The sequence below is a fragment of the Schistosoma haematobium genome, chromosome 4 (assembly GCF_000699445.3).
Source record: "Schistosoma haematobium chromosome 4, whole genome shotgun sequence".
Lineage (NCBI taxonomy): Eukaryota > Metazoa > Platyhelminthes > Trematoda > Strigeidida > Schistosomatidae > Schistosoma > Schistosoma haematobium.
Genome location: NC_067199.1, coordinates 9,075,388 through 9,103,193, shown reverse-complemented (window position 1 = coordinate 9,103,193; position 27,806 = coordinate 9,075,388). Strand labels below are relative to the sequence as shown.

General features: G+C 38.1%; 3 protein-coding genes across 3 annotated transcripts in view; 2 read left to right on the top strand and 1 right to left on the bottom strand.

The window, feature by feature from the left end:
• MS3_00007327 (uncharacterized protein) overlaps window positions 1–1,003 on the bottom strand; it is a 39,837-nt gene extending 38,834 nt beyond the window's left edge. The window contains exon 1 of the mRNA XM_051215589.1: window positions 835–1,003. Within this exon, the coding sequence (XP_051066121.1) occupies window positions 835–904 (70 nt within the window). The 5' untranslated portion in view covers window positions 905–1,003. The remainder of the gene's footprint in view (window positions 1–834) is intronic.
• Window positions 1,004–8,268: 7,265 nt separating this feature from the next.
• Window positions 8,269–12,118, top strand: MS3_00007326 (uncharacterized protein). The gene is made up of 8 exons (XM_051215588.1): window positions 8,269–8,604; window positions 8,639–8,709; window positions 8,747–8,811; window positions 8,843–8,957; window positions 8,989–9,225; window positions 11,047–11,346; window positions 11,399–11,521; window positions 11,559–12,118. Exons 1-8 carry the CDS (start codon window positions 8,442–8,444, stop codon window positions 11,958–11,960), a joined length of 1,476 nt encoding a protein of 491 aa, XP_051066120.1. The 5' UTR covers window positions 8,269–8,441; the 3' UTR covers window positions 11,961–12,118.
• Window positions 12,119–24,720: 12,602 nt separating this feature from the next.
• Window positions 24,721–27,806, top strand: part of MS3_00007325 (uncharacterized protein) — a 30,993-nt gene continuing 27,907 nt past the window's right edge. Inside the window, exon 1 of the mRNA XM_051215587.1 lies at window positions 24,721–25,380. Within this exon, the coding sequence (XP_051066119.1) occupies window positions 25,303–25,380 (78 nt within the window). The 5' untranslated portion in view covers window positions 24,721–25,302. The remainder of the gene's footprint in view (window positions 25,381–27,806) is intronic.

Sequence of the window (27,806 nt, the reverse complement as noted above, 5' to 3'; positions counted from 1 at the left end):
TCTAATTCATCCAAAAAACTATGTGGTTCAAGTCACATCTGCAACTTTCAATGTTTAGGTTATTACATATTTCAAGACAACAACTAGAGGCATATAAAACACTAGTTGGTACATAAGTCTAGGGTTTTCTTTCAGTGGGCGAATAAATGTAGTTAAATGGACAATCATAAAAATAGCAAAACTTCCAGAACATTTGCGTGCACGAATGCCCACCAGACAGAAATAATGAACAAATTTTGCTAATCAGATCAAAGTGTTTTGAATTGACTTTCGTAAAATGAATTACGGAGAAACTAATGAGGTCATATTAAATTTAATCCCTGTAAAGAATGTGAAGTTATCTGTTCATCTTATATTTGCCATACATCAAGATAGCCTTCTGAGAATGATTCATCACCTCAAATCCCGTGTTTTGTATCAAACAACAAAGTTCCGGGTGGACACTACTTATTCATGATGTTTGGTTATAGATCATTTTGTTCAACAACTCGAGAAATATATCGATAATTTGTTCTCCTGTGGATCACATATACATACACATATCTCACTCCATAATAAAAACTAGAAACAAAAAGCATAACTCTGAAAACCTCTGAAAAGTAAAACATCATCTTAGATTGTTTTATTCTCAGTCCCAACCAAAACATTTTCGAGATGAGGAGCAGCCTAAACAATTAATTAAAAAGTAGATAGATACTAGTTTCGACCATTTCCTTCACGTACATGATGACGCAAAACTTGAGTTAAGTTAACTCTAAGACGCTAGAATGACCATTACTTTGGTATGTGTTAATCAACAGTAATAAAAAAGAGAGAAATTTAATAATAACATACCTTCTCGCCCTTGGATTTCTATATTCGTTATCACTGATTGTACAAATGCAAATAATAAAAAGTATTTCATCTGTAAATTCCATGAATGTCACCATTTAAGTTTAGACTGCTTAAGCGAATATGCATGCGCGATAATAACGTAAAAAAACGAAAACACACAAAACCTTGCAATCATAAAATTTGATCGTTCAAACAAAACAGTTACTGTGTTTGCTGAATGTCAGTTAATACTGTTGAATACAGTAATACAATACTTCTTCTCATTTTCAGTACTAAATAAAAAATCGATCAGTCAATTAAGCAGTAACATTTTTTCCCTAGCAATGCTTGTTTCTTCACCAGTCTGTCAGTTTTTGCTCATCGTAACATCATATATAACTTGACATGGAGTGATATAATTTATGTGTTCTGAGATATTTAGCATGTTTGAAAAGTTCCAATTTTCATCATGTTGGAATTCGTATTTAAACTTTTAAATATTAGTACTTGCGCCCATACAACTTGTAAACCATGCAATTCTGGCCTGACGATGTCAGGGCCTGATTCTGTTGTGCCTAAGCTAGCTGTCACGACAATGGCGTGACTGAGCAACGTGCAAAGTTCTTCTCAGTAGTCAGGGGACTAACGAAAGATTTCAGTAGTTGTTTTACTCGTAGTACGTTAACTATTAATGTTTCCGAATCTAACAAATCTTTGAAAAGCCCGTCCTTCAACGTGGATATATAACTGATCGACAATGATTAGCAATTGCACATTATCGGATAGCAATACGGGTCGACAACAAAAATGTTGCTATGTATTATGGTGTTCTTATATAACTATCTAAACCTTTTAGAAAAGTGCAAGCGGTTCTCGTTCCATTTCAAAACAAGACTGCATTCGCAGATCTGATTCTAATTATCATCAGAACCTCTGGCATCGAAGTTCGTTTTGTCAAAGAAAATTTTCAGCCGACAAACCTCTCACTTGTTCTCTTCACAGTCAACTTGGTCTCAAATCGTCAGAAACTCTTTCAAAAGGTTTATCGCGAAGTTCCTTTTCTAGACCACGTATAACAAATGACCCTGTAGGGCCAGCAAAATGCCACTAAGCCCTAGTCAAATCATATGGCAGTTGAGTCATTGAATATCGAGAAAATCATCGATCCTCGTCAAGGTCAGGGACAACCAACTCGCATCAGTTAATCGTATGCCATGGACTGGCCCATGCGGCAGTGGTCTTACTTTCGCTTGTATCTACTATAACTAATACATTTCTGTAATAACGTCCTCTGTGTTGTACAGTCTTCAACGCATCTATGGTAACTTGATACGTTGACCACGAGGTGTGACTTCGACGTTAGCTAGTTTGTCACACCATTCACGTCTAACTCTAGTACGCCTCCAATCATTCCGACATAGATCATCTACGTTGGTGATCTACAACCGTATTTGATGTTGATACCAAAACACGAATTTCGATAAACTCAGCTTAGGCCCAGACTCAACAGAGCTTTTAAGGAACTCCCTCGTCAGTAGGCATTCTAGTCAAGTTTAGTCTGTGAATATGGCCTTCTGTTATACATTAATGATATGAGGACTAAGGTTAGCTGTTTCTTCGACAGAAAGGTTGGAGTCCTCCCTGAGGAAACAAATGTTTGTCCACAAAACCTGGTCTGCAGTTTACAGGTGATCAATCGATCAGAATCATCCGTTTTCAAATCTGACGATGTCTGGCAGTGCATTCAAATCATAGTCATCTCCCATTCATCTCAACAGAATGAACGGGGTGCAGAGAAAAGCTTCCTGAGTATATTGTAAAATACCCAGAAATTTTATATTCATGCATGAAGCATTGAATAGAGATTAGGCTACATCTCGAGTAGAACTACATCAGCAGTGGAAACGGACTACGACAAAACACAGATATTCTCACACTTTTTTAGTAATATGCGATATTCAGAGATATCTTAGCCTCTGACATAAATAAATCTGGTCATTTACCCTGTAGTGGCATTGGACCATAACCACACAATCCTCAAAGCTGAACACGAGACAACTCAAAAAATAGATATTCAATATTTAACGCGGAGAAATACCTAACGATGGAGAAGGCGGGAGGAAGGTGTTGAGTAAATTGGGGTTGATCGAATGGCATGGCTCGGCCATGCAGGTGAGCCGGACTAAAGAAACGCGACCTATTGTTGTTAACCCGTATTTCCACCTTAAACTTCTCAATCGATTTTTATTTGTGTAAACCCATTATTCTAATAGTCCTCTGATTAATCCTTACATGTATTATCGTAATGCTATATGGATTAGTTCCCATTAAATACTAGCTCAATCGATAGTAGAAACTGGTCGTCTATATTAACCAATTAGCTTTGGTTACCAAGCCTTAATAGCATTTACTGCCTCAGCGACATAAGCTTGTTTACACATCAAGCTGTAGCAAATATGACCTGTAAATAACGTAAATATACATTGACTAGCAACAACAAGGATGACACTATTCCAAAAACATACGGTGTGTTTCAGCTATAAGTTTTCTGCAATCATGAGGTCATTTTAGATGGTCCGTTCAATGACAACCACACAATTATCTGGATTCATTCAATCGTTGCGATCCGAGCGAGTGGCGAAAACGTCAACAGCATCAAGCACCATGGAATTAATTGCCATACTGCATGTTTTATTCTGGATGCATTTGGGTCATGACTACTCACGAATGGCGTTATATATGTCGTCCACTGAATAATCTAATTTTCAAAAATAATCCAGGCAAGTTCAACTATTTTGCTGGATGATTTTTCGTACTCAACATGTATATATTCTCCAGCTGCTTTTGCCACATAGTGTATGTAACTTCTTATGTCTTAACTTTAAAACCATTATTCTGGTCATATCCATTATTTTTAAATTGTCATATACGTCAACAACCTCCATGTTAACCTGACCCGTACATGGGTTGCACTATATCTTCACGTCTTCTAAATTTAGAAATCATCTGAATCGCCTTTAACATTTATCAATAAACGTTGCTGCTAATCGTATTTTGGTTTATGGATTGGTTTATCATATTAGCAGCCTAAAATGCGGACATGGTTTAGATAATATGATTACAAATTAAGGTACTATCATCTGCACTAGCAAAATAACTAAATCCGCAGGTAGCTGTTGGCTAAACAAACGTTTAAAATCAAAACTCCGGAGCCTACTAGAATTAACACTAAACGAATATTTTGGAATTGAAATTTATAATTAAATTAGGCGTCTCGGATGCTTTAACGTTATAAATTTCTAATAATTTCTGATCACCTAAAGCAACAATAACTATTTTTCTACTGACTAATCCTCAATCAACACTAGCTAGTTAAACATAATATTTTCAGGATATCGTCATAAAGCATTGTCATGACTTGACAATCACGTTATGTGATTGATAAAATTAATGAAACTTGTAACAAAATCGGTCAGCAAATTGACCTATAATTATCACTAGTGTTGTTTTTCCTTTATCTTCATTCATTACAGATGATTACAGTATGTTTCTCTATCAGTTGCTCAGTCAGTAAATATCTCAAAACCTTGTTAGTCGAATTAGAGGTTTAGCGACACAATCATGCATGCAAATAATCAGTGCAAGCAGTCGAGCAAACCTCCTGCAAACTGAAAACATCAATGTCGAATTTACCCCAACACTGACCAAGGTTCAAGCCATTATCATAGACATGAGTTGGTAGTGTACTCCCCTTGGTTACAACTTATGTTCTCGCTGATAATCAAATGAGCATCACTCACTGTTAATCATCTTGTAAAAACTTATTTAACCGAATACATCTTGCAGCGCCACATCACCTAGTAATGTGACACATAGACTTAACTGATTGCAATAACTTATAATCACTATATCTCAATTGAATCGTATTCCGCCTTATGATAAACTGTATACTTGCAACTAATTTATATTCATCATCAGCCGTCAGGTATAAATATAAATAAATAGTCTATGGCAACGCAGAACATTGAGTCTAGAGCACGCCTCTTACGAATAAATCATGTTTAAAGGTTTATTCTTAGTTATCTGTCCAAAACTCATATAATTATCACCTTTCACGTATTTGATTTTTTTCATAACCATTCCTGTGTATTAGTAATACTACTAAATTTCTAACACGGTCAAGTAGAAATGAGGTCGAGAAAATCTCCCTGTACCGAAACAAACCGTATCAAACGAACTGGAACACTAGTTGGAATGCTTCTCCACGGTAATACTTTTGTTCCTTCAGTTAGCCTACTAATACAGATACAACTGGAAATCAACACATATGGGTAGGTTACCGGCATAATCGTTATTCGATTTTATAATTTAAACTAAAACTAATACCAATGTTAAATTATTAACCAAACTCTATTAACACACATCTAACGTCTTATTATTATTATTACTATTACTATTATTATTATTATTATCGTAATCCCATTTTTTATGGCCCAAATAATCTTCACCCAAATTTTCATTTTAAGCGTGTTAAGCATTAAACCAGACATTTTAAAATTATTACATATATTTCCCGACCAGATGTTGCTGCCTTGTTTTTGATTTATCTTTAGATTCTCAATACTCGGAGGATTGTTACTATTCATGGTAACCTCCGGCGCGCGACAATCCCATCCAATTTGGTATTGAACCAACACCACGTTGATTCTGGTGGGAGAGTGGTGTAGTGGCATTGGACCATAACCACACAATCCTCAAAGCCGAACACGAGACAACTCGGAAAACAGATATTCAATCTTTAACGCGGATAAATATCTAACGATGGAGAAGGCAGGAAGAGTGTGTTGTATGAATTGGAGTTCATCCGATGGCATAGCTCGACCATGCAGGCGTGGTCCCTGTGGAATATCACCTTATATCTTTTATTCATAATAACTATATCGTTCTTTCTCTAGCCCAAGATTGTTCTACACCATATATTAGTAGTTGTTACGATACAGTGAGTTGGTGTAGACGATGATGTGACTTCCACGTACGATCTTATAGATTAGGCAGTTATATCATGACAAATCTACAATTTTAGGATTAGGTCTATTATTAGAGCAGTACTAATATCATAGTAAACCATAATTCTACAACCTTTTGGTTATTGCGACCACTTAGGAGCTAGGTCACCGCTATCTAATTACCGAAGTTGGTAAAGGAAAACCAAAAGACCTTGTAAAATACGTCCAAAATGATTAGAAGAGAAAACAAATGTCATAAGAATTCTGTAACGCAAACGTTTTTACGTATGAACGGTTCAAAAGTTTGTGGACAGAATAGAAGAAGCTTTCGCTCAACAGGCTTCCGTGTCTAGCAGCAGGGGATCACCAATACCTCCAGGCAGGAACCTAGGTATATAAACTATAATAGATTAGAAAAAACGAAATTGGTAACTCATAAAAAGATGTTATCCGTAGTCCTTAAGAATAGCCAACTTTCCTCTTAAAGGAATCCTGGGAAGCCGTTTGGACTAGTTCAGTCGGCAGCGAATTCCAGCACTCTTAAGGAGTAGAATTTGTGTCTACAGCCCATTCTGCTATGTTGTATCACCAATTTATTGGTGTTACCTATTAGGTTTGTATCCGGACTTAGCTTAAGTAGATGCTTAAGGGGATGGTTAGAAGTGTTAAGGATACTGTAAGCCATCAGAAGATCACCCCAAAGACGCCTATCTTCTAATGGGTAAGAGTCAAGTGATTGGAGGCGCTCTTCATAAGGTTTGAATTTAAGTCCCCGAACTGATTTCGTGGCTCGTCGGCGGATATGCTCCATGTTTGTGACATGAGATAGTCTACCAGGTGACTTGAAGAACACCATAGTAGGTTCTGTTCATCAAACAAATGGGGAGAGAATATAAGAACTACCTTCCTATGAATTTAACTACCGTATCTGTCAAAATCACAGATAATATTATTTGCCAGGAGTTGTTTAGGTATCAAGATGAGAACTTGTTTCCCTCTGAAATGTAGAATGTGTTTAGTATGAGATAATCATGTATCACGAACTTACTAGTTACATGAAAAAGTTATTGCATTTTTAAACATCAGAAGCTATCTGCAGATTCAGGCTTGATTGACTTTAGTAAGGTTTTTCACGAAGTCTCATATAACAAACAGTTATACAAGTTAAGAGGCATAGAGATTGGCAGGTGACGTACTTATATGGATGAATAATTATCAAAGAATTTTGGTCAACTTCAAGTCGTCTAATCGTAAGATCGTGCTCAGTGAAGTGCACAGGCCGTTGACCTAAGATTAATTGTCAGTCATACCTTGAACCATCTGTACACCGCTGCAGAATGGCTTTCTAAACTTATAAAACTCTTGTAGCGGTAAATAAATCCCCAAAATAAATAGCACTAAGTTTTCGACATTGGATGCTGACCATATGTTTTAGTGGACTCATCTAGCTGAAGGCACTCGGTCATGCATCCGCACCAGATCACGTGTGGTAACGCCGTGCTCAACATCAACCGCAATCGCTAGCCAGATTAGATCAGAGGATTCCGATATATTGGTCATCGCCAAATACACTCTTCCGATCTCCTCGACTCTGTCTTTTGATTTCTCTGGGTGGGAACAAAATATATTAGAAGGTGTTACTGGTAGAAGCGTTGTCAAACACTGAATACCCGTGACATTTTCACTCTGCAGTCAACTAATAGGGCCTATGAAAAAGTAGATGTTCAGGACTTTTGGACTTCTTCTACTGTGTTCGTTGAACCTATAAATGAGTATTACATTTGAACATACAGACCCTACATAAAAAAGCCAGTGAAGTGTTGGAAGAGATTCAAACAATCATAAATAGTTTGATTTTAGGAATCGCAAATCTATCGGAAGATCAAGGACTAGTTAAACTAAACCTATCTCCCGGCCATACAGAAGAACTTGCGACGGTAAGCAAGTCCCTATAATCAACAGCTTTGTAAATCTTCAACATTTTATGATGACATCATTAGTTTTTTTGGACTCATCCAGCTGCAGGCTCTCAGTCGTGCGTCCGCATTAGACTACCAGTGAGTACGCTGTGCTTCACTACTCCTACAACCGCTAGCCAGCTTATATTAGTCGCTTCTCGATATATTGATATTCTATCAAATGTATCTTCGAGCCTCCGCGTTTCTGACTACTGAATTCACTAAGTTGGCATGTTTCGGTGTTGCCAGTGTTGTGAAACTCAGAATGCGTGTTGCATCTTTAGACTAGAAATGACCTGGCAGGTCTCTAAATTGTTTATTGGTATTTTCGCACATGAAATGCTGTAATTTTGCATGTCCCTCAAGACATAAAATGTACTATTTCACTTCAAAAAGTCCTAAATCTCGAAAGCAAATCACTCATCATTGAATCGTCAGGCACTATAGTGCCTATAGAACTTTGTGTCTTATTATGTGGTCGAAGCCTTATCTTTTGACGTTCTCACAAAAAATTCTAATCAACTAGAGACCTCAATCTCAACAATTAACGTAGAGAATCCATCCTCTTGTACGTCATTAGCAGTGATAGCAATTGTACATATAATCTCAATGTCCTAGCGTGTAGTACAAAAGACTCGTTGTAGCTCCAAGGCCACTCTGCTCAATGAGCCGATTGATATGGCCTTACTACACTTGTACTTTTTTTAGAAAACAGCCTCAATACGGCCTAAAGTTATGGTATCGATATTTTATACCTGATTCGTATGCTTCGGTTGATATTTGGAACGCTCGGCTCTCTAGTGATATTTTCCGAAATATTTCAGCTCGTAAGTCCCACAGCAAAATTCCTAAAACCCATAGGTAATCATGGTTTAAAGTTACTGCAGAAAATTAATTCTGGAAAAGTCGTGTCACCACTGGACTATGACATAGTAAAGCTTTATTGTCTGTTAATTGTTGCAATAATAGTTCGCAAATAAACTAGATGAACTAGATGTCAAGTCCTTAGATTTTGTTGAAGAAGTCATCATGAGGTTTGAAGTCCGTTTCCTTACTTATATAAAGCTATATGAATACTCAGTCTGCGGTGGACGTAAGGGATTCAACATCTCATGCGTTTATTCGAGGCTATTTGAATTTCCGAGAAGTTGACAGATTACTAAAATTAATCGAATGTAGAGTATGAACATTTTGAACTGCCTAATGTTTAGTCAAAAACAGGAATTTTTGTAGATTTTGCCTCTGCAGTTCTCATGATGGACGTGTTTTTACGAAAAGGTGAATGGAATTCTGCTATTGCAGTTTCTTGGGAACTCTGCCTTCAGGAATATTTCAGCTTAGAGAATGTTAGACCACTTGTCCTTGCTACTTCACTTTTTTCATGCATGAAGTCAATAGAACATGATTCGTACGTGGTCAAAGAATCTGAACCGGCCGATGACAAAGAGGTAAGGTATCAGATTTGTAAATAAAAACTCCGTTTGAGAAAGCTTTATTAGGTATAGCTCTTTTTTAAACTAGATAAGAAAAAGTTGAGTAATAATGTTTGTCAGGTTCTTTCACTTAGAGACACGAATTTCTAGTGTTTATTAGTGCTGAAATTACTAATTGGAGTAGTGCAAATATAAGTCTATTGATTTTACTACTTTTCTAATCACCGACTGACATCGATTTTTCTGGCATTCATTGTTCATTAGAAATAACAAACCAAATGCTATCTACGTAATCACTTGCTAGCCCAAATATTGAATGAAAATGTGTTTCTCATAAATGATAAAGCTTTTTCAAAGACTGCAGTTGTAAGTACAGAGACTATAAGTAATCGTTTTAGTGCATAGTTACTCTAACTAGATCAGTTCTCAAGGCGGATAAACTTGTTAAAGACATCGTTTATTATAAGTTCCTTAGTAGTGATGATTTCACCTGCTTCGGTTGGGGCGTCCCGGGCAATATTCTAGCCTTCTTTTCTGAGCCATATCTGAAAACGTCTCTAGCCACTGTGTTGCAGCATCTCTAGGACCCCAGTCAGGGAGTCGTGGAGGACCAACAGAAGCCAGCCCTTTGCAGCTTTCTTTCATTGCCACGACACCATGTCATACGCTGACCACCTCTCCGCTGCGATTGTTGGCCTTTTATAACTATGACGGTGTTCTGACATTTGGCGGAGGGTGAAGATATGATCAATACATCCTCGACCGGTACGAAAACCAACTTGCTCCTCGCGAGTCAATCTTTCTCGGGTTTTGAACAATCTACGAAGTACGACGGAAGCCAATAGTTTGGACGCAATCGGAATTAGACTTATCCCCCGATATTTGTTACAGGAACGACGGGAACCCTTTTTAAAGATAGGGACAACTATCGACTCATTCCATGACGTTGGTACACTCTCTACCTCCCAGGCCTTCGTAAACAACGTCATCAGTTCCTTAGTCAGAAAGTCACTACCATCTTTAAAAAAAAAGCCGGAGGTAAGTCATCTAGGCCTGGTGATTTGTGGCGCTTCAAGAGTTGGAGTTCTTTGCGGACTCCCACCTCATTTGGTGGATCAGTCGTCACCGGCTATGGAGGGCAGGACGGTCTGACCGATGTTGCCGGAGCAGCAAGCCAGTTGAACTGCCTTTCGAAGAATTCTGCCCATCGTCCAAGACGTCGATGGATGTTAGTGATTGGCATCCCGTCATCCTCACAGATTGTTTCGCTCACACCAGACTTCTTGCTGCCAGTGGCTCGGACGAGTTGGAAGAGCTTCCGGTAGTTACCAGATGCAACTGCTGCTTCAAGCTCATTAGCACGCTCCGACCAACAGGCTTCTCGGTCCTTACTCAAACTTTGCCCGATTTTATTACGTAACATCCTTCGTTTGTGGTCAAACTCATGGTCACCCGGAGTAGACCGACGGGCTTCGATGAGTTGCAAGGTGCCTGAAGAAACCCAGTGCTTATAAGCGGGATGTTTCGCGAAGCTGCAAGCGGCTCTAATCGCCATTTTCATGGCGTCATGCAGTTGCAACCAATGCTCATTTTTGCTTTTCGGTGGAATGGTAGCTAGCGTAGAAGCTAGCTCGGTTCGATACTTACTTGCAACGGAAGTTGCAACCAACTTGCTGACATCAATAGGTGAAAGTTAGCTGCATGCTCTCACGTCACAGGAGGATTACTGAAATCTGATAACTCAGTTCAGTTAAATTTACCTCTGAATTATATTTCCATAAATTTCGTCTCTTTCAACCCTGATGACATTCTTATGTAATTGTTCCTGTCTTTCAGATTGAACAAAAATTGGTTCCTTATGTTAGAAACCCAAGCTATGATAACTTTTTCGATATAAAGCACCCTAAGTTGAAGACTGGTTATACGCTCTTGCATTTGTCTCATGTACTAAACAGTCGATGCTCACTTTTTCAAACTACCCCAGTATGGAATAGCCTATCTAAATATGTGGATAGTTTGCGTTTAATGATGAGAATTTTCGGACTTGCTCTTTCTGAACAGTGCGACAAATTATTAGTTGAACTGAGAAAAATGGATGATTCAGCAATACAGTTAGGAGGATTCGATACTATTGTGGTAAGTATAGTCATTTTCCACGATTTAAATATATCAACATAACAATTTGTAGACGGAAAAGTTAATAAGGATTGTTGATACTTGTGAAACCCGATCCGATGACTCGTCTCTAAAGCCAGGAGAACCACAGCTTCCAAGCGTATCAGATGTAAAATCAGTGCAGAATGAACTTGTGGTAAGTAAATTAACATCTATATATAGTTATATTTCAGCGTGTTCAGGGTGGATCACAATGTACCACACCAAACTTTTTTAAAGTGGCCGAAGAGTTTATCTTCAATGGAGTAATTAATAACTCAGACTGTATGAAGCAGGAATTAGAGGCAGTTTCTGACTTGTATAGTAAATTTGATGAAGAACGGAGAAAAGAATATACTGAAGCTGTCAAAATGCAAAAATATGAAAAAGTTGTTAAAAAAACCAAAGAAAAGCTAAGAGAAATCCTAGATAAAGAGGAACAAATAACGTACTTCCAGAATAATACGAAAATAATAAAGGATGCATGGTTAGCACCCCGAACACGTCAAGAAGCTCGTTGGTCAAGACTGAAGGAGTGGAGAAGTGAAATTCTTTCTCAAAGACAAAAGCAGGATAATAGTTCGCCTGTTCAATGAATGTGAAACTGTACATATATACTTTTAATAGTAATACGTTTATATGCGAAATTGATTGATGTACATCATATTGGTTACCCAATATTATTATCTCCATAAGGTAGATGTACAGATGCACCCGTTTTTAATGGAAACTTTGATTGATAGGTATTTAAAATTAGAAGTAATTATCAGAATAAACTACAAAGTTCCAATCATAGTTTATGGTGTGACATTTTAATATTCCCTAAACAGAGCTGTAGCTTGAAGGGAAATGCAATTAGAAAGCTTTCTTTACATAAATATCACCTATACTATGTAACTTTGAACTAAGCCTAATTGTTTCTTACTAGTGGGAGGAATCACTTCACTCTGATAATTACAATACGTGTACACAAACCCAGTTAGTTATGCTCCAGGTTACATCAGCCTCATAAAGTGAGCTCTTAGGAAACGTATTACTTTGTCAGTATATCAAAAGAAGTATCTAGGTCAATCAATAACTCAACTCCAGAACACTGTAAATTCTGACCACATTGCACAGTTAAAATGCGTTTATAAGTCATCCATGCAACCAAACAAATATCATCAAACGAAGTATAACGAATCATAGATGTGACTGTTATCCTTCAAGGAGAGGTGGAAGTAACAAGACTTCGTAGTGCTACAAAATATTACCACTAATATATTGAATGACTCAACATAATAAATCGAGAATGAACAACAAAAGCGCGATTTATTAGCAAAGTTTATATGTGAATATTACTTATATTTGTAAGCTTATATAGCATATTCAGATGTCTAAATGTGCGTATTCAGATTGTGTATTCTATATAGATTTTGTAGTATCGATCTGTTTTCATAATTGTCTACGTCCAGTTTATGCTGTACTGCTACTTCCTTCTTACTTGCCATTGCTCTATCCCTACGATGAACGGTCCGATTCCCAGTTCATTTTTGAGAGCATCAATGGATTTCTGTGTTTGGATGAGTAACTCCACTGAATGTTCATAATGATTTATGTTGACTCGTTGATTTAAAGTAGGGCTCGGTGTGTTCGATTTGTTGACAGTGAGCATGAACGGATTCGTATTTTCGTCTTTCTACTGCTGACCGAACAAATAATGGTATTGGAGTTCATAGCATGAATTGTGTAGATCTGAACAAAAAAGCGGTGAGGTCTTGAATGCTTCATCAACATACCAATGGTGATACTGTCCTAATTATTTCGGATTAGAATTCGTTGTTTACTCAGCCTAACATCATATAGAAAGGAATTCTCTCTCAGTCGTATTGTATTTGGACATCAGATTTAGACTCAATGAAATTTGATGTGATAAAGGCACCTAATAGTCATATACGCATTGAATTATGTATCATTAGAAATACTGCTGCAGACAGCTAACGTTGCATACGAAGAACCAGGAAATACAATAGCTACGATTTAGCCTGTCACTTATGTTTATTAATTAGCTCATTATTTAATTCAGTTGATTACTTTTTTCACTCTCATCTTATTTTTGTCTGGAGCACGACTGTATTCCGTTGTCTCTTGTAATTAATTCGTACTTCGTGCGATACGACGTAGACTGCTGTGTGATTTTCCGTTTATCCCCAAATCTTCTTATTACTAATCACGTTTTTATGAAGGTGTAGCGATTCATTAACATAACTCAGGACCCTTGTTACATTTCATAGATTTTCATTCCATTCTGATGACGCATAAAAAAGTAACCTGGAATGTAGTTTATTGCCTTTATGTAAAATTATATAATTTTGACTTTTAATGGAATAATATACCTAAAATAAATGAATGCAGTTTTACTTTATATATAATTGCGCTTGCTTCAATTAATTGGTCGTGGTTTAGCCTAATATCTGAATTTTATGTTACTTGCAAATTTACCTACTACTGAATTGGATGATTTTAAAATGAACTGCTAGTTATTTTTCATTCGATCGTCTTTATTAATGCTCACTCTTGTTTTATTATATTTAGGAAGTCAATATATTAGTAGCATTATCGAGACGAGTATAATGTTTGTGGTTATTCACAGAAGTCTGCATCTTTCCGTTGCTGGTATTCACGATTAGATTTTACCATACTCATTAAAGGAGTCTATGGCTATCTGAATTGAGCAGCTTAGAGCATAGCGAGTCGAAGCTTAAAGTGATACACAATGTTCGAGTCTTAATATAGACAACCTTGTGATAAATGCGTGTTTATGTAATGAGTCCTAAATAGTACGAAAGTACATTACGTGTCCCGCTACTAGCAACTATTTAAAATTGTGACATAATTTTATTCGCTAAGTTTCACAATAAGCCGTGATTATTGCTCGTATAAACTTCTCTGAAATTCGATAATGTAAACAGTCTTAGTGCGAGTATTAAATATATTCTAAATGTATAAATCTTGTTCAACGGTTATTAAGATTAGTCTGACTTGCTTCAAACTGACTGAACTATTAATCTTGTCAAAATTATCTGAAGCAACACACAACTGTTCATGTCTCTGAATAAGAATATGAGAAATAAAACGCTACCTCTAATTAGGATATATTCAGTTTATGTTACCATATCAAGGTAGATATAAATTTAAATGTAACTACATGAATTTGTTTCATGTTATAGATGTTTACCACCTGCGGAATTACCAACGTGTGGAGGAAGTGCTATAACAGTTATTTTACAACGTATAATGTAATCTAAAACTCACATATTTTTTAACTGTACTTGTAATCCCTCCGTTATATTTAAAATATCTTAGTTATCCCAAAGACAGTAAGATGGTTTTGATGTCTGCTTTCTATAAAGAGAATTAATCCAAATAATACCATACGTTGTAGATCTGATAAAGAAGTGGTGAGTTGACCGCAGCTGGAAATACGACTCATTAACTCTTGACTGAGTGGCATTATACGCACCATAAGATGTGAGTGTTCTACTATAGAACCACTAATAACCTCCATGAGTAACACCACTTTATAATTAGAAGTTACTTTGAAATCATTCAAAATACTTGCAAGATCATATCAGTAAATTACTTATTCTTGTTAAATACTATCCTACTTTGGCTGTGCTTTACTGTTCTAGATAATTCTATGTTGCGAAATATATCACTGAATATAGTGTTTGTGCTAATCAGTTTTAATGAAATCAAGATGATCAGTTTTTTTCGAAATTCGCACCATAATCTACAATATACTGCACGAATTTACAAGCTTCCATCTGGCTTCTTTGAGAGGAGGTGGATGAGTTAGAATCAAAAATTTTATTACAACTTGTCTGATAGTTTGTAAAATTTTATATTTCGAACATCAGAAAACTTCAACATGGGTCTCCGTCGTTGTAGATTCTGTTGTTTGAGAAGCGGTTGCGAATTAATTGTTATTAGTTCCTCTGGAAGTCAAGCTTTTTCCAGCAAGGTTATTCGATGTAAATCTAAAGTTTATTGTTAATAAATCAATTCATAGTTGAGATGATTAGCATGCTTGTGCACGTTATAGTTTGTAGGGGATATTTCATCTATATATCTGACTCCATTAAATACTATCTTGTTAACTGGGTATTCACGCACTCCAAATCTCCTAGTAGTTTTATAAATTTACTAGAGATTATTTAAAAGCTAGAACACCAGTTGTGTGAATTGTGTATTGCTAATAATTGATGAAATTCGCAAGCACACGGGGAAGCGAGTGTGTGAGTGCAAATCGATGGTGGATAGATTATTGATTATTTGTGCTTACAACCAATGGGAGGATAGATAGATTGACATACAGACATGCATTCGATTATACTCACACATAGTTTTACATAGTGGGTCAAGTGTTTAAATTACAGCAAGTAGACAAATAAGTATTAGTGGGTTTACTATGTAAGCTCCCATCCAGGACATTGGTGTTTTCTAACAACATCTATGTTCGACAATAATATAGGAATTTATTTTTGAAATAAATGTGCAACTTGGTGTGATAAGCAAGTGTTAGGTTGAAATAATAGCTTGTATGTGTTGAAGCATATATATACATAACATCAATAGATCGCATGAAGTTAAAAAGTGGGTATAATGAAAATCCGTGTAGCCAATAAAAAATACTTACACATTGTAGCGGTAAATAAATCCCCAAAATAAATAGCACTAAGTTTTCGACATTGGATGCTGACCATATGTTTTAGTGGACTCATCTAGCTGAAGGCGCTCGGTCAGGCATCTGCACCAGATCACGTGTGGTAACGCCGTGCTCAACATCAACCGCAATCGCTAGCCAGATTAGATCAGAGGATTCCGATATATTGGTCATCGCCAAATATACTCTTCCGATCTCCTCGACTCTGTCTTTTGATTTCTCTTGGTGGGAACGAAATATATTAGAAGGTGTTACTGGTAGAAGCGTTGTCAAACACTGAATACCTGTGACATCATCATTGGTGAGACCGACGTGATCTGGTACACCTAATTGTAACTGTGAGTCTGTTCCTTTTTGGGATTTTTTATATATCATTGCCTTATTTTTTATTTTTTTTGAACATTGTGATTTTTTTTTCGTGTTTTTTCTTGGATATATATATTTTTTCCCCTCGTTCATTATCGTACTTCATACTTCATCATGACTGAACAGACACCTAAAGTACTCAAGCTTAAGACTTTGTCCCCACCTTCGTTTCAACTGATGCCTTTCTGGCCCGACAACATCGAAGCCTGGTTTTGCTACGCAGAAGCCGACTTCTCCGAGCACGGCGTGATCGACACACGTGCACAATTCCTCGCAGTAGTCAAGGCACTACCGCGCGAATTCAACAGGTACGTAACACCTAGTATGTTTACTAGTGATGTTTCCGATCCTTACGAAATCTTAAAACGCTCGATTCTTAAACGAGGAGATCTAACCGATCGACAAAGGTTAGATCAACTCTTCAATAACATCGACCTGCAACACGGTTCTGCGACAGACATGTTGCAACGGATGAGAGAGGTTATAGGCCCAAGAACTTTCGACGAAGGTCTATTCAAACAACTCTTCTTGTCAAAACTTCCCCAACAGGTGCAAGCAGTTCTGGTCTCGTTCCAGAACAACGCCTTAGATGAGCTAGCTGCATCTGCCGACCGCATTCTAGAAATTACGGAACCTTCTACTACCGAGGTATTTTCAGTCAAAGAAAAGCCTCACACGACTCAGAATGATATAACCGACTTATGCCACACACTCACGCGTTATCTTAGTCTTCGTACCGACCGTAAGAGATCGCGCACACCACGTAGAAGCATTTCTCGTAAGCGATCTGTCTCTAGACCACGAGAGACAGATAACCCCGACTGGTGTTGGTATCATAACCAGTATGGAAAGCTTTCCAGAAATTGCAGAAAACCCTGCAATTTTCCCAACACGAAACCGACTGATTCGAAAAACAATTCGGGAAACTTCCAAGCCGGCACGCGTTAACGGCAACCGTAGCCGGCGAACAAAGCCGTCTGTTATTCGTCACAGATGTGACAACGAGAGTTCGCTACCTCGTCGACACTGGCGCAGAAGTTAGCGTTCTCCCAGCAAATCCTAACGACCGACTACACGAATCGACCCTAAACTTACAGGCGGCAAACGGAAAACCGATCGCTACATATGGCAAAAGGTACGTTTACCTTAACGTGGGTTTACGCAAACCCATACACTGGATTTTCGTTGTTGCAGATGTTTCTATGCCAATCATTGGTATGGACCTTCTACAACACCACAATCTGATCATCGATACGCGCAAACGGAGGCTAGTAGACGGGAACACTAATTTGTCCGTTTGCGTAACTTCTTTTACTGGTTGTAGAGTATCCCCAGTCACAGTTAAACATATGATAGACCCACTCTATCAACCACTACTCGATAAGTACCCTGGGATACAACAAACTCAACCGAAACTACCGTGTGTAACCAGCAACGTTACACATCACATCACGACTACAGGACCACCTGTATTCTCTAAAGCACGACGACTAGCTCCTGAAAAGCTAAGGTTAGCGAAAAACGAATTCGATCACATGATGGACTTAGGAATCATACGACCGTCAAGTAGCCCATATGCATCTCCGTTGCACATGGTCCCTAAAAAGGACAGCAACGATTGGCGTCCAACTGGTGACTATCGGCGATTGAACGCGAAAACCATTCCCGATCGTTACCCGTTGCCTCACATTCACGATTTGACAGCTACCTTGAAAGGTACAACTGTCTTTTCGAAAATCGACTTGGTTAAAGCGTATAACCAAATCCCTATGGCTACTGACGACATACCGAAAACAGCTATCATAACTCCTTTCGGACTTTATGAATTTTTGCGAATGCCTTTCGGTCTAAGGAATGCTGCTCAAACATTCCAAAGATTCATAGACGACGTTTTTCGAGGTCTCAACTTCGTACATGCGTATGTTGATGACTGTCTAATCGCAAGTCCGGACAGAGAAACACATCTCAAGCATCTGGATCTTGTTTTCGAACGACTTCAAAAACATGGCATTACTGTAAACGTTCAGAAATGCCAATTCGGAACCGACTCGTTAGACTTTCTGGGACACACTATCGATGCTCAAGGCATTCGACCTCTTAGGACCAAAGTGGCGGCCATTCTGGATTACCCAGAACCGACCACCGTCAAGCAATTACGCACGTTCAACGGCCTGGTAAGTTTCTATAGACGTTTCATACCCAAATGCGCATTACTTATGAAACCTCTGACCGACCAACTTCGTGGAAATGCGAAATCCATTAATTTGGACGACACCGCACGAAAAGCATTCTCCACAGTTAAGGAACTGATTGCTAAAGCAACAATGCTCGCACATCAGGACACCCGAGCACCCATTAGCATCGCAGTAGACGCATCCGACTCAGCAATCGGAGGAGTCTTACAACAATGGGTTAACAACTCCTGGCAACCCTTGGCATTTTCTCTAGAAGGTTGCTAGACACCGAATCTAGGTACAGCACATTCGGTAGGGAACTCCTAGCTATGTATTGTGCTGTACGGCATTTCCAACACTATATCGAAGGCCGTGAATTCACTCTTTTCACGGACCATAAACCGCTCACTTTCTCGTTAAGCTCTCCTTCTGACAAGTACTCTCCTCGTGAGTCTCGACAACTGGACTACATTTCGCAGTTTACTTCAGATATTCAACACATCTCTGGAGCAAACAATGTAGTTGCAGACGCTTTATCTCGTATAACTTCCTTGAACAGTTTCCAAGGAATCGACCTTCTTAAACTCGCCGAGCTTCAAAAAGAAGACAGTGATCTTCAGCACGAGTTATCGTCCACAACACTTAAACTACGCATCAAACAGATGGGAACAGGTAAAGAAACCTTACTTTGTGACACATCTACAGGTAGGGATCGCCCAATCGTGCCGAAACATTATCGACGCAATGTCTTCAACACATTGCACAAACTTTCGCATCCAGGTGTTCGTGCAACCATCAAGCTTATAGCAGAAAGGTTTTGCTGGCCTGGAATGAATAAAGACGTGAGGGAGTGGGCACGCTCCTGTGTAAGCTGCCAAAAATCTAAGGTTATCAGACACAATAAATGTCCCTTAGGCTCGTTTAAAACTCCCGATGCCCGTTTCGACCATGTTCATCTGGATTTGGTAGGACCTTTACCAGATTCAAATGGATACTCTTATCTCTTAACCTGCGTTGACCGTTTCACTCGATGGCCAGAAGCAGTACCTATTAAAGACATCACTGCTGAAACAGTGGCCCGCACCTTCGTCGAACGATGGGTAGCAAACTTCGGTTGCCCTTCAACCATCACTACAGACCGCGGACGTCAGTTTGAATCTGATCTTTTCCGTCGTCTGACCACACTTTTAGGAATCACTCGCTTCCGAACGACCGCCTACCATCCACAAGCAAACGGGTTGGTAGAACGTTTTCACCGACAACTGAAAGCTTCGCTATCAGCAGCAAACGTTTCACAGTGGACCGACGCTCTTCCACTCGTCTTACTAGGTATCCGCAATGCAGTGAAAGCTGACATTGGATACACTGCGTCTCAACTCGTTTATGGAACGACACTTCGACTTCCAGGAGAATTCGTGGATCCTTCATCCTCTTCAATGAACATGGATCTAACCTCCTACACGAACAGGCTTACAAACGCAATGAGTTCAGTTAAACCTGCTTTCACTCGACCTCAATCAACTGATGTTTTCGTTCAACCTGGCTTACGATATAGTACACACGTTTTCATTCGTCGAGACTCGCATCGACGACCATTCGAATCAGCATACGAAGGACCCTTCAAAGTTCTTCAACGTGAATCTAAGTACTATATAGTCGATAAGAACGGAACAAACGATAGCATCAGCATCGATCGCTTAAAAGCAGCGTATTTAGAAGGAAATCCTATCCACGTCGATTTTCCTTCGGTACAATCGAACGACACGACTCCGACACTTACAATACCTCATCCGACAACCAACACACGATGATACTTCGACAGTATCCGAAAATAAACTTAAAACGACGCGTTCTGGAAGAAGGGTGAGATTTCCAGAACATTTAAACGACTATTGCACGTAAGGCACTTCTCGACATTTTATATTATTTTTAAAAAAAAACAATTTTAATATGCTTATATATTTTTATTTCTATTTAAAAAAAACAAAACAAAAAAAAAACAATTTTTTAAATGCTATTACGTGTTCATGAGTTTATTTTCCATTTTTTTCCGCCGACATTGTGTTTTTACGCACATACGAGTGTATTTCGACATGCACTTACATTTTCTTTTTTCTTTTCCAGGACGGCTGGAAAAGAACGATGACGTTTATGAGGATCCGAAATTTTCATTGTACATTTTCTTTTTTTACTATGTTGTACCTCCGTCCCATATAGTAAGGAAAGACGACCAGACGCTGCTAAATTTAGTAAGCTATCAGAAGAGTGTTTACCAACGACAAACTCGTTGGGTTTAAACTTCTGGCTGGCCACGTCTTAGGGTCGTCACTGCCCCACTAGGGGGGGAGTGATCTGTAGCGGTAAATAAATCCCCAAAATAAATAGCATTAAGTTTTCGACATTGGATGCTGACCATATGTTTTAGTGGACTCATCTAGCTGAAGGCGCTCGGTCAGGCATCTGCACCAGATCACGTGTGGTAACGCCGTGCTCAACATCAACCGCAATCGCTAGCCAGATTAGATCAGAGGATTCCGATATATTGGTCATCGCCAAATATACTCTTCCGATCTCCTCGACTCTGTCTTTTGATTTCTCTTGGTGGGAACGAAATATATTAGAAGGTGTTACTGGTAGAAGCGTTGTCAAACACTGAATACCTGTGACATCATCAACATTTTACCCCTGGATTGGGCATAGGTCGCCCACTAGAATTCTTCACCAAACTCTGTCCTGGGCAATCCTTCTCAGTTACTATTCATCCTTTTGGTATCTCCCTTCAGTTCCTGATGTAGTGTGTTCTTTGAACATCCTTTTTTCCGTTCCCCTTCAGGATTTCAAGTTAGGGATTGCCTCATGGTGCAGTTTGATGGTTTCCGTAATGTATGTCCCAACAACTACTTCCATCGTCTTTTCCTAATTTCCTCCTCAGATGGTCGGCCACTGAGTTCTTCATGTGGTCCAGCAACACCCTGTAGAAATCTTTTCCTGGTACTGACTGTAGTGTGAATCCTCTGTATTTTCCACACTTACTCAAATCTACTTTCTTTAATTTCTTGATGAATTATTTTTCTTTACAGTCTATTGGCACTTGTTCGTTTTCCTAAATCTTCTTCAGTAGAACGTGAAGCATGTTTGCATTTGCATCTATATCTGACTCTTGTTCTTCAGCTAATATGTCGGGTTCTGCCGCTTTCCCGCACTTCAATTTGTCTGTTGACCATCCTGGTTCCTTTCATCGTTATTGGAGTGACATCTTATGGAAGGTCTGTGGGTGCTGCTCCCATGTCTGCTGGATTCAATAGAGTTGGCCTATTCAAGAGTTCCTCGAAGTGTTCCCTCATGTGTTATTCTGCACCTGAATCTCATTGATTGTCTCACCTTTCTTGTCATTGAGTGGTCTCTCTGGTTTACTATATTTCCCTGTCAGTTTCTTCGTTGCATCATAAAGCTGTTTCATATTTCCATCTCTTGAAGCTTTCTCCTGTCGCTACTATCTGTTCCTCGAAATCCTGCTTGTCCGCTTTAATGCTCCACTTCACTTGCTTGTTTGCTTCAATGTACCCAGCTTGTGCCTTGACTTTCTCTGCTGTTGCTCGCCTGTTGTTAATTGCTGTCTTCTTGTACTTACTTTCTTGAATCTTGTCCAGGGTTGCGATAGAGACCCATTACTTTTGATGATGCTTGTCGAGTCCCAGCACCTCCTGACACGTTGAAATTAGTGCTTCTTTGATACTTATCCGATTTCCCTCCATAGTAATTTCTTCTTCTTTTAGTAGACCATGTAAGGCGTGGAACCTACTGTTGAAGGCTACCTTGAATTGGTTGTTTGTCAGTATCTCGAAGGTAGTCTGTACTGAACTTTTATAATGCTGTTCCACCAGTGTTTCCAGTGTTTCTTTAGTTTCAGTTTCATCTCAGTCACAACCAGGTGGTGATCTGAAGTTATGTCAGCTCCTCTCCTGGTTCTCACGTCTCTCATTGTCCTCCCGAATTCTATAGTGATACAGATATGATCGGTCTGGTTCTGTGTAATGTAATCTAGTAAGACAAATGTAGCTTTGTGTGTGTGTTTGTGGGGTAATATTTTGCAACTTATAACCAATTTGTTGAATGCACATGGAATTGCGAATCTCCCACCACTCTTGTTTCTTGCTCCCAGTCCATATCGTCCCATGACATCTCCATGGCCGGTGTTGTACATTCCGACCGTGGCGTCTAGGTAACCTATCAGGATGGTCAGATCCTTTCCTAGGAACGTCTCTACGATTAACTGAAGTATCTCGTAAGACAGATCTTTATCGTCGTCGTTGCCATCATTGGTGGGTGCATAATATTGGATATGTTTAATTGTGATTCTCACCTTCTTTGTTTTGAAAGATGCTTTGATGATCCTAGATCCATGAGATTCCCATCCTATAAGTGTATGACCTGCTTCTCTGAACGGCATCGGAGCAAATCCCTGAGTATGCGGAGTGTTATCATCTTTTTGACCGGAGCACGGCACCATCTCTTTTGAACGTATTCTGTTCTATCCGGCTTGAACCCAATGGGTTTCTCTGATTCCGAGCACTATCAAGTCGTATCTCCTCATTTGCGTTGTTATTTGAGTAGTTCTTCCGGTCTCCTACAATACCTTACAATACCTATAAAAATTATTGCTGTTGTTGTCAGAAGGGGTATCGCTCTCAGCTTTAATCATGAAGCGTTGTAATTCTCCCTTCAGATAGCTCAAATGGTTTAAATTGTTTATTCTGGTAGTTAAAATAAAGATAATAGTACAGAGAAGGAGCTTTTGTGTTCTAAGAAAAATCTCAGAATGCGGTCTAGGTAAATATGATGATTGCTACATGCCCACCTACTCATTAACTCTTCTTCCTAATCTTTTTGTAGTTTCTGTTAGTGATGAACGTCGGTGTGAAGTGGTGTTTGTTGCAGATGGTTTGTTTGATGCTTGCTCTGCCGCCGACTTAGACGATTATGCTGTTCTCTGTTTTTCAGTGAACTCTAGATTCGCTGGATCACTATATCAGTGCTAACAGTGTTATGTTTACTGGCTCTTTCTACTGTGACTTTTTATAATATTTTCTGACGATATTAAAGAAACAGTCGTAAGGAGTCTGCAAGGGCTCTATCATTTCTGGGGTACGAATGATCTCGTTTTATAGGTTTGGGGTTACACAGACCTGACGGATTCCATCTTCTGCTCTAATTGTCGCACGTAGTTTGTTATGTTTGCTGGAATATCTGTTGCACGGTCAAGGAGTTCACCAGGCAAACGTAACGTCCCTTCATAAAACAACTCAGCTGCACAACAACCGATGTTTCGTTTGATAGTTGGGCGAATGTCTAATAGTACCAGAGAAAGCTTGACATCCCATTTGAAATCACATCCAGTGCCTGTCAGTGGGACATTTAGCTGTCTGTGGAAACTTTCTGTCATCCCGTTAGCAGCTGGATTATTAGCTTTGGTTCCAATCCTCTTCATGCCGAAAATGTTTGTGAGTTGCTAAAACACTTTACTTTCAAACAAGGCTCCATGGTCGGTCGAATTTTTGTTGGGACATCGAAGTTTGCAACCCAACGTTTTAGTGATTTGGTTGCCAATGTTGATGCTGACGTGTCTTCCAGCGTCACAGTTTTGGGCCATCTCGTGAATCCGTCAATAAATGTTAGTCAGCGCATACAACCACTGGATATTAGTGATGGTCGAACGATGTCAAGATGAATGTGGTCGATCCTGGCGCTAGCGAAGGGAAAAGTTCTCACAAGAGGCATGATGTGTCAGTGGACTTTTGAGTTCTGACATTGGATGAATTATTGTGCCCCATTTTCGTAAATTTCTATGTTTGACCACACAAACCTATTTGTGATGGGCCATACCGTTGATTTATACCTAATTGAGATATGTTGTGCGATTGTTGGAAAACGTTTGGTCTCATGTATTAAGGTATCACGAAGCGAGTCTTACCTGAGATATTACATTTCAAGGTGTCCTTGTCGTTTACAGGAATGTTTTGGAATAAGAGTTTCGTTTTCTTACATTGCAAAATTTTTCCTTGTTCCATGAGCGCTTCTGAAGTTTTACCACATCTTGGCAGTTTATGCCAATTCGTAGCGTACAACCAGCTGCCGAACGTTGGTTGGCCTTGGCCTTGAAGATGATCGGTGAACTGTCCAACATTCTGTGATCTGACTGCTAGATGTTTGGTTAGGGCCATACAGATATCTAATCAGTTAGTTTAATGACCTTTTTGAATATACTAATACACAATATCTACACCGCTGAAATTGTAGGACATTTCAAAACAGATCCATAACTATTTGTTTTGCCATGAAAAATCATTGTTAGCCCCTAAAATATGTACTGAAGTTCAGTCCAAATCCATGAGAAACAATCTCTTTTGACTATGTATTTCGAATACCTGTACAGAACGATATGAAAATTATAGAACTGTTCCATGCTACAAATAAAAATAACCAAAGATATAACTCAGTTTACACTAGGTTGTGACTAATCCATTGATTATTGAATTGTATGTTTGACTGTTTCACCAAATTAGTCTTTTGCATATTGTATACTTTTCTGAATTAAGCACATAAAAACGCGCACTCTTAGTTCGGAGATCTTGAAAATCATTATTTTCAATAAATAAAATTTTGATTAAAACATATAAGCCAGTCTCCTAATTCATGATGAACACAAATAAAGTTTGTGCTTCTTGCTGCGAAGTCGTTTATCCTCTGGAATTGATAAGATGTTTTGATCAGGTTAGTGAAACGTCTTTAGGTTGTCATAAAAAGTTATTTTGGTTGTTTTTTGTGGATTGTTTTCAGTTTCATTATTGTTTCTTGCCATATTTTTAAAACATACATGTGGGTATAAATAAACCGAGAGAACTTATGTAATACATATATCTGGATCGTAAATATGAATCTCTCCTGAGTAAAATCATTTAAATGTAATGCTTTATTTTGAACCAGCAGGCAGCGTAACCAGATTTTAGCTCTCAAAGTCCTTAAGAACCTTTACTATCTGATGTGACGGAGTGAAACATTCTGTATTCCTTACACTAAGAATTTAGCTAGTGTTAATCCCAACGTCTTTCATTAATTCCTATTAATGTTACACAAAGCCGTAGGAACAATAAACCAAAAGAGTAGATAAACTATTTAAAACGTTATGATAAACATGTTTTGTGTTTTCAATAGATCTAAAATGTCAGATTTACCTAAAACTTTCTTATACGGACATTTTGAATTTCAAACATTAGTATCAATCATCAAGTAAATAAAAACAGTCAGTTGTTTTTTTGCAAACCTAAAAATGTATGCGACTCAACAAAACATACGTTTTCGTGGAATCCTAGATTCACTGTATTTTTTCTATAAAGAAGCTGATTTGTGAATATTTGGGACTTGGAAAAACATAATTTCAATGGATTAAAGTATACAAGACTTAAAAACAGGCTCTAAAACCTTTATATGATGAGAGGAACCCTTGTTTGTGTCACATTAATCGCGATAAAATCCTTTTTACAAACCGAAATCAAGGTGAACTCAAATTTTTTGAGTGTCCTAGAAATAATGAGACAGTAGTAAATAGTGGCTATGGACAAATAAAGACTTATCAATCTGATGATCTCATATGACTGTTGCAACTACATCTGCTCATTAACCGGGATAAAACTTATGCTCGACTTTGTATCTCGAAGATAATTAATCCCTAGATTTCATTTGCTTGGAGTTTTCACGTATAATAATTTTTATTGGCACTCTCAATGGTGAAGCCGTGTACGTGTCCAAGCATAGTTCTTCCAACTTTAGTCGTTCAAAGAGACGTTTTTTGATGTAATTTTCTCAAAACATAAGCATATCTGCAGAAAACTTTATTCATGTATTAGATAGTCATCTGGAGTAAGTGGTTGTATAAGATTGGATAATAAACAATCTTACAGTGGTTAAGACTATGTTTGCACCAAGCTATTTCATAATATGTTACAATCAACTCTCTGAACGGAATTAGACAGTAGAAATCAAGATATAGTAGGAAAATATTTTTGAACCCTTCTGAAATAATCCACTCCTATAACGTATGCAATATACAAGTAGTGAGTATTCTAACGATGGATTTTTTATCGTACGTAACGAATTTGTGGATTTAAAGAAGCCGTAAAAACGTTTCAGTCAATAGACTGACCAGCAAGTATTTTAAACCTAGTTACATTCATTGAAAATTTTGAGAATATATAGACTTATATTTTTAATAATCATTGGTTTTATAATGTAGTCAGTGTCGTAGGCATAGGATTCCTGTTTTATTTATATTATACAGAACATGGGGGGAGCTAAACAGAATGGAATGTTTTTGAGACAGTTGGCCTTTAGCTTGTGCAAATAAACTTAGTAAGATGTTCACTGCCTAGGCAAACCAAACATTCCCATTACAAACTAAAGAGATCAAAAGATTTCCTCATTGGTTACACGGTTGGCCATGACTATTTCAGCTAATAATTTGTCAGTTGATTCACTACAACTCTACTGTGCTCACGTAATGCACATTTTTATGTGTCGGGGATTAATTTTCGTTCATTTTGGTTAAATGTTACCTGACTAATATACGCCATAATATAGGCTCTGGAAAAAGTTTGGTCCGATCAAATAAAATCAAGAATTCGGTAACCCAAGTTACTAGTCATTTTCTCCAACTCCTTAGTATGAATGCTTAATTTATGGGCACCTTGGTCTTTTACACAGTTTAAATTAACACATCACTACACAAAATCTACTAAAAAGTTGAGTTTAATGTTCTTCATCTCAGGTAAGTACTAAATATTGCACATGTATAGTAGCAACAAATCAACGTATATCACTCGTATGGTAAAATTTATTCTATTTGTTAAACCATGTGAGATGTTATTCAACAACTAGGTAATAAAATATTGTGTGTTTAGAAAACGATAATCAATGAATAACTACACCGCATTTTATTTCTTTAAAGCTTGTTCTGACATAACTTTCCCTGTTGTTTGAACAGTAAAAAGGTTTAGTGGTGCACACAATTAATTATTTTATTTGGTTTAGGCTGAAAGCCGACAAAGTGCTTAATTAATTAACATGAGTAGATCTACTATGCTTCCGAATTGATAGTTCAGTAAACCAGTTCTTTTTAACGATTTTTATTTCAAATGAGTACA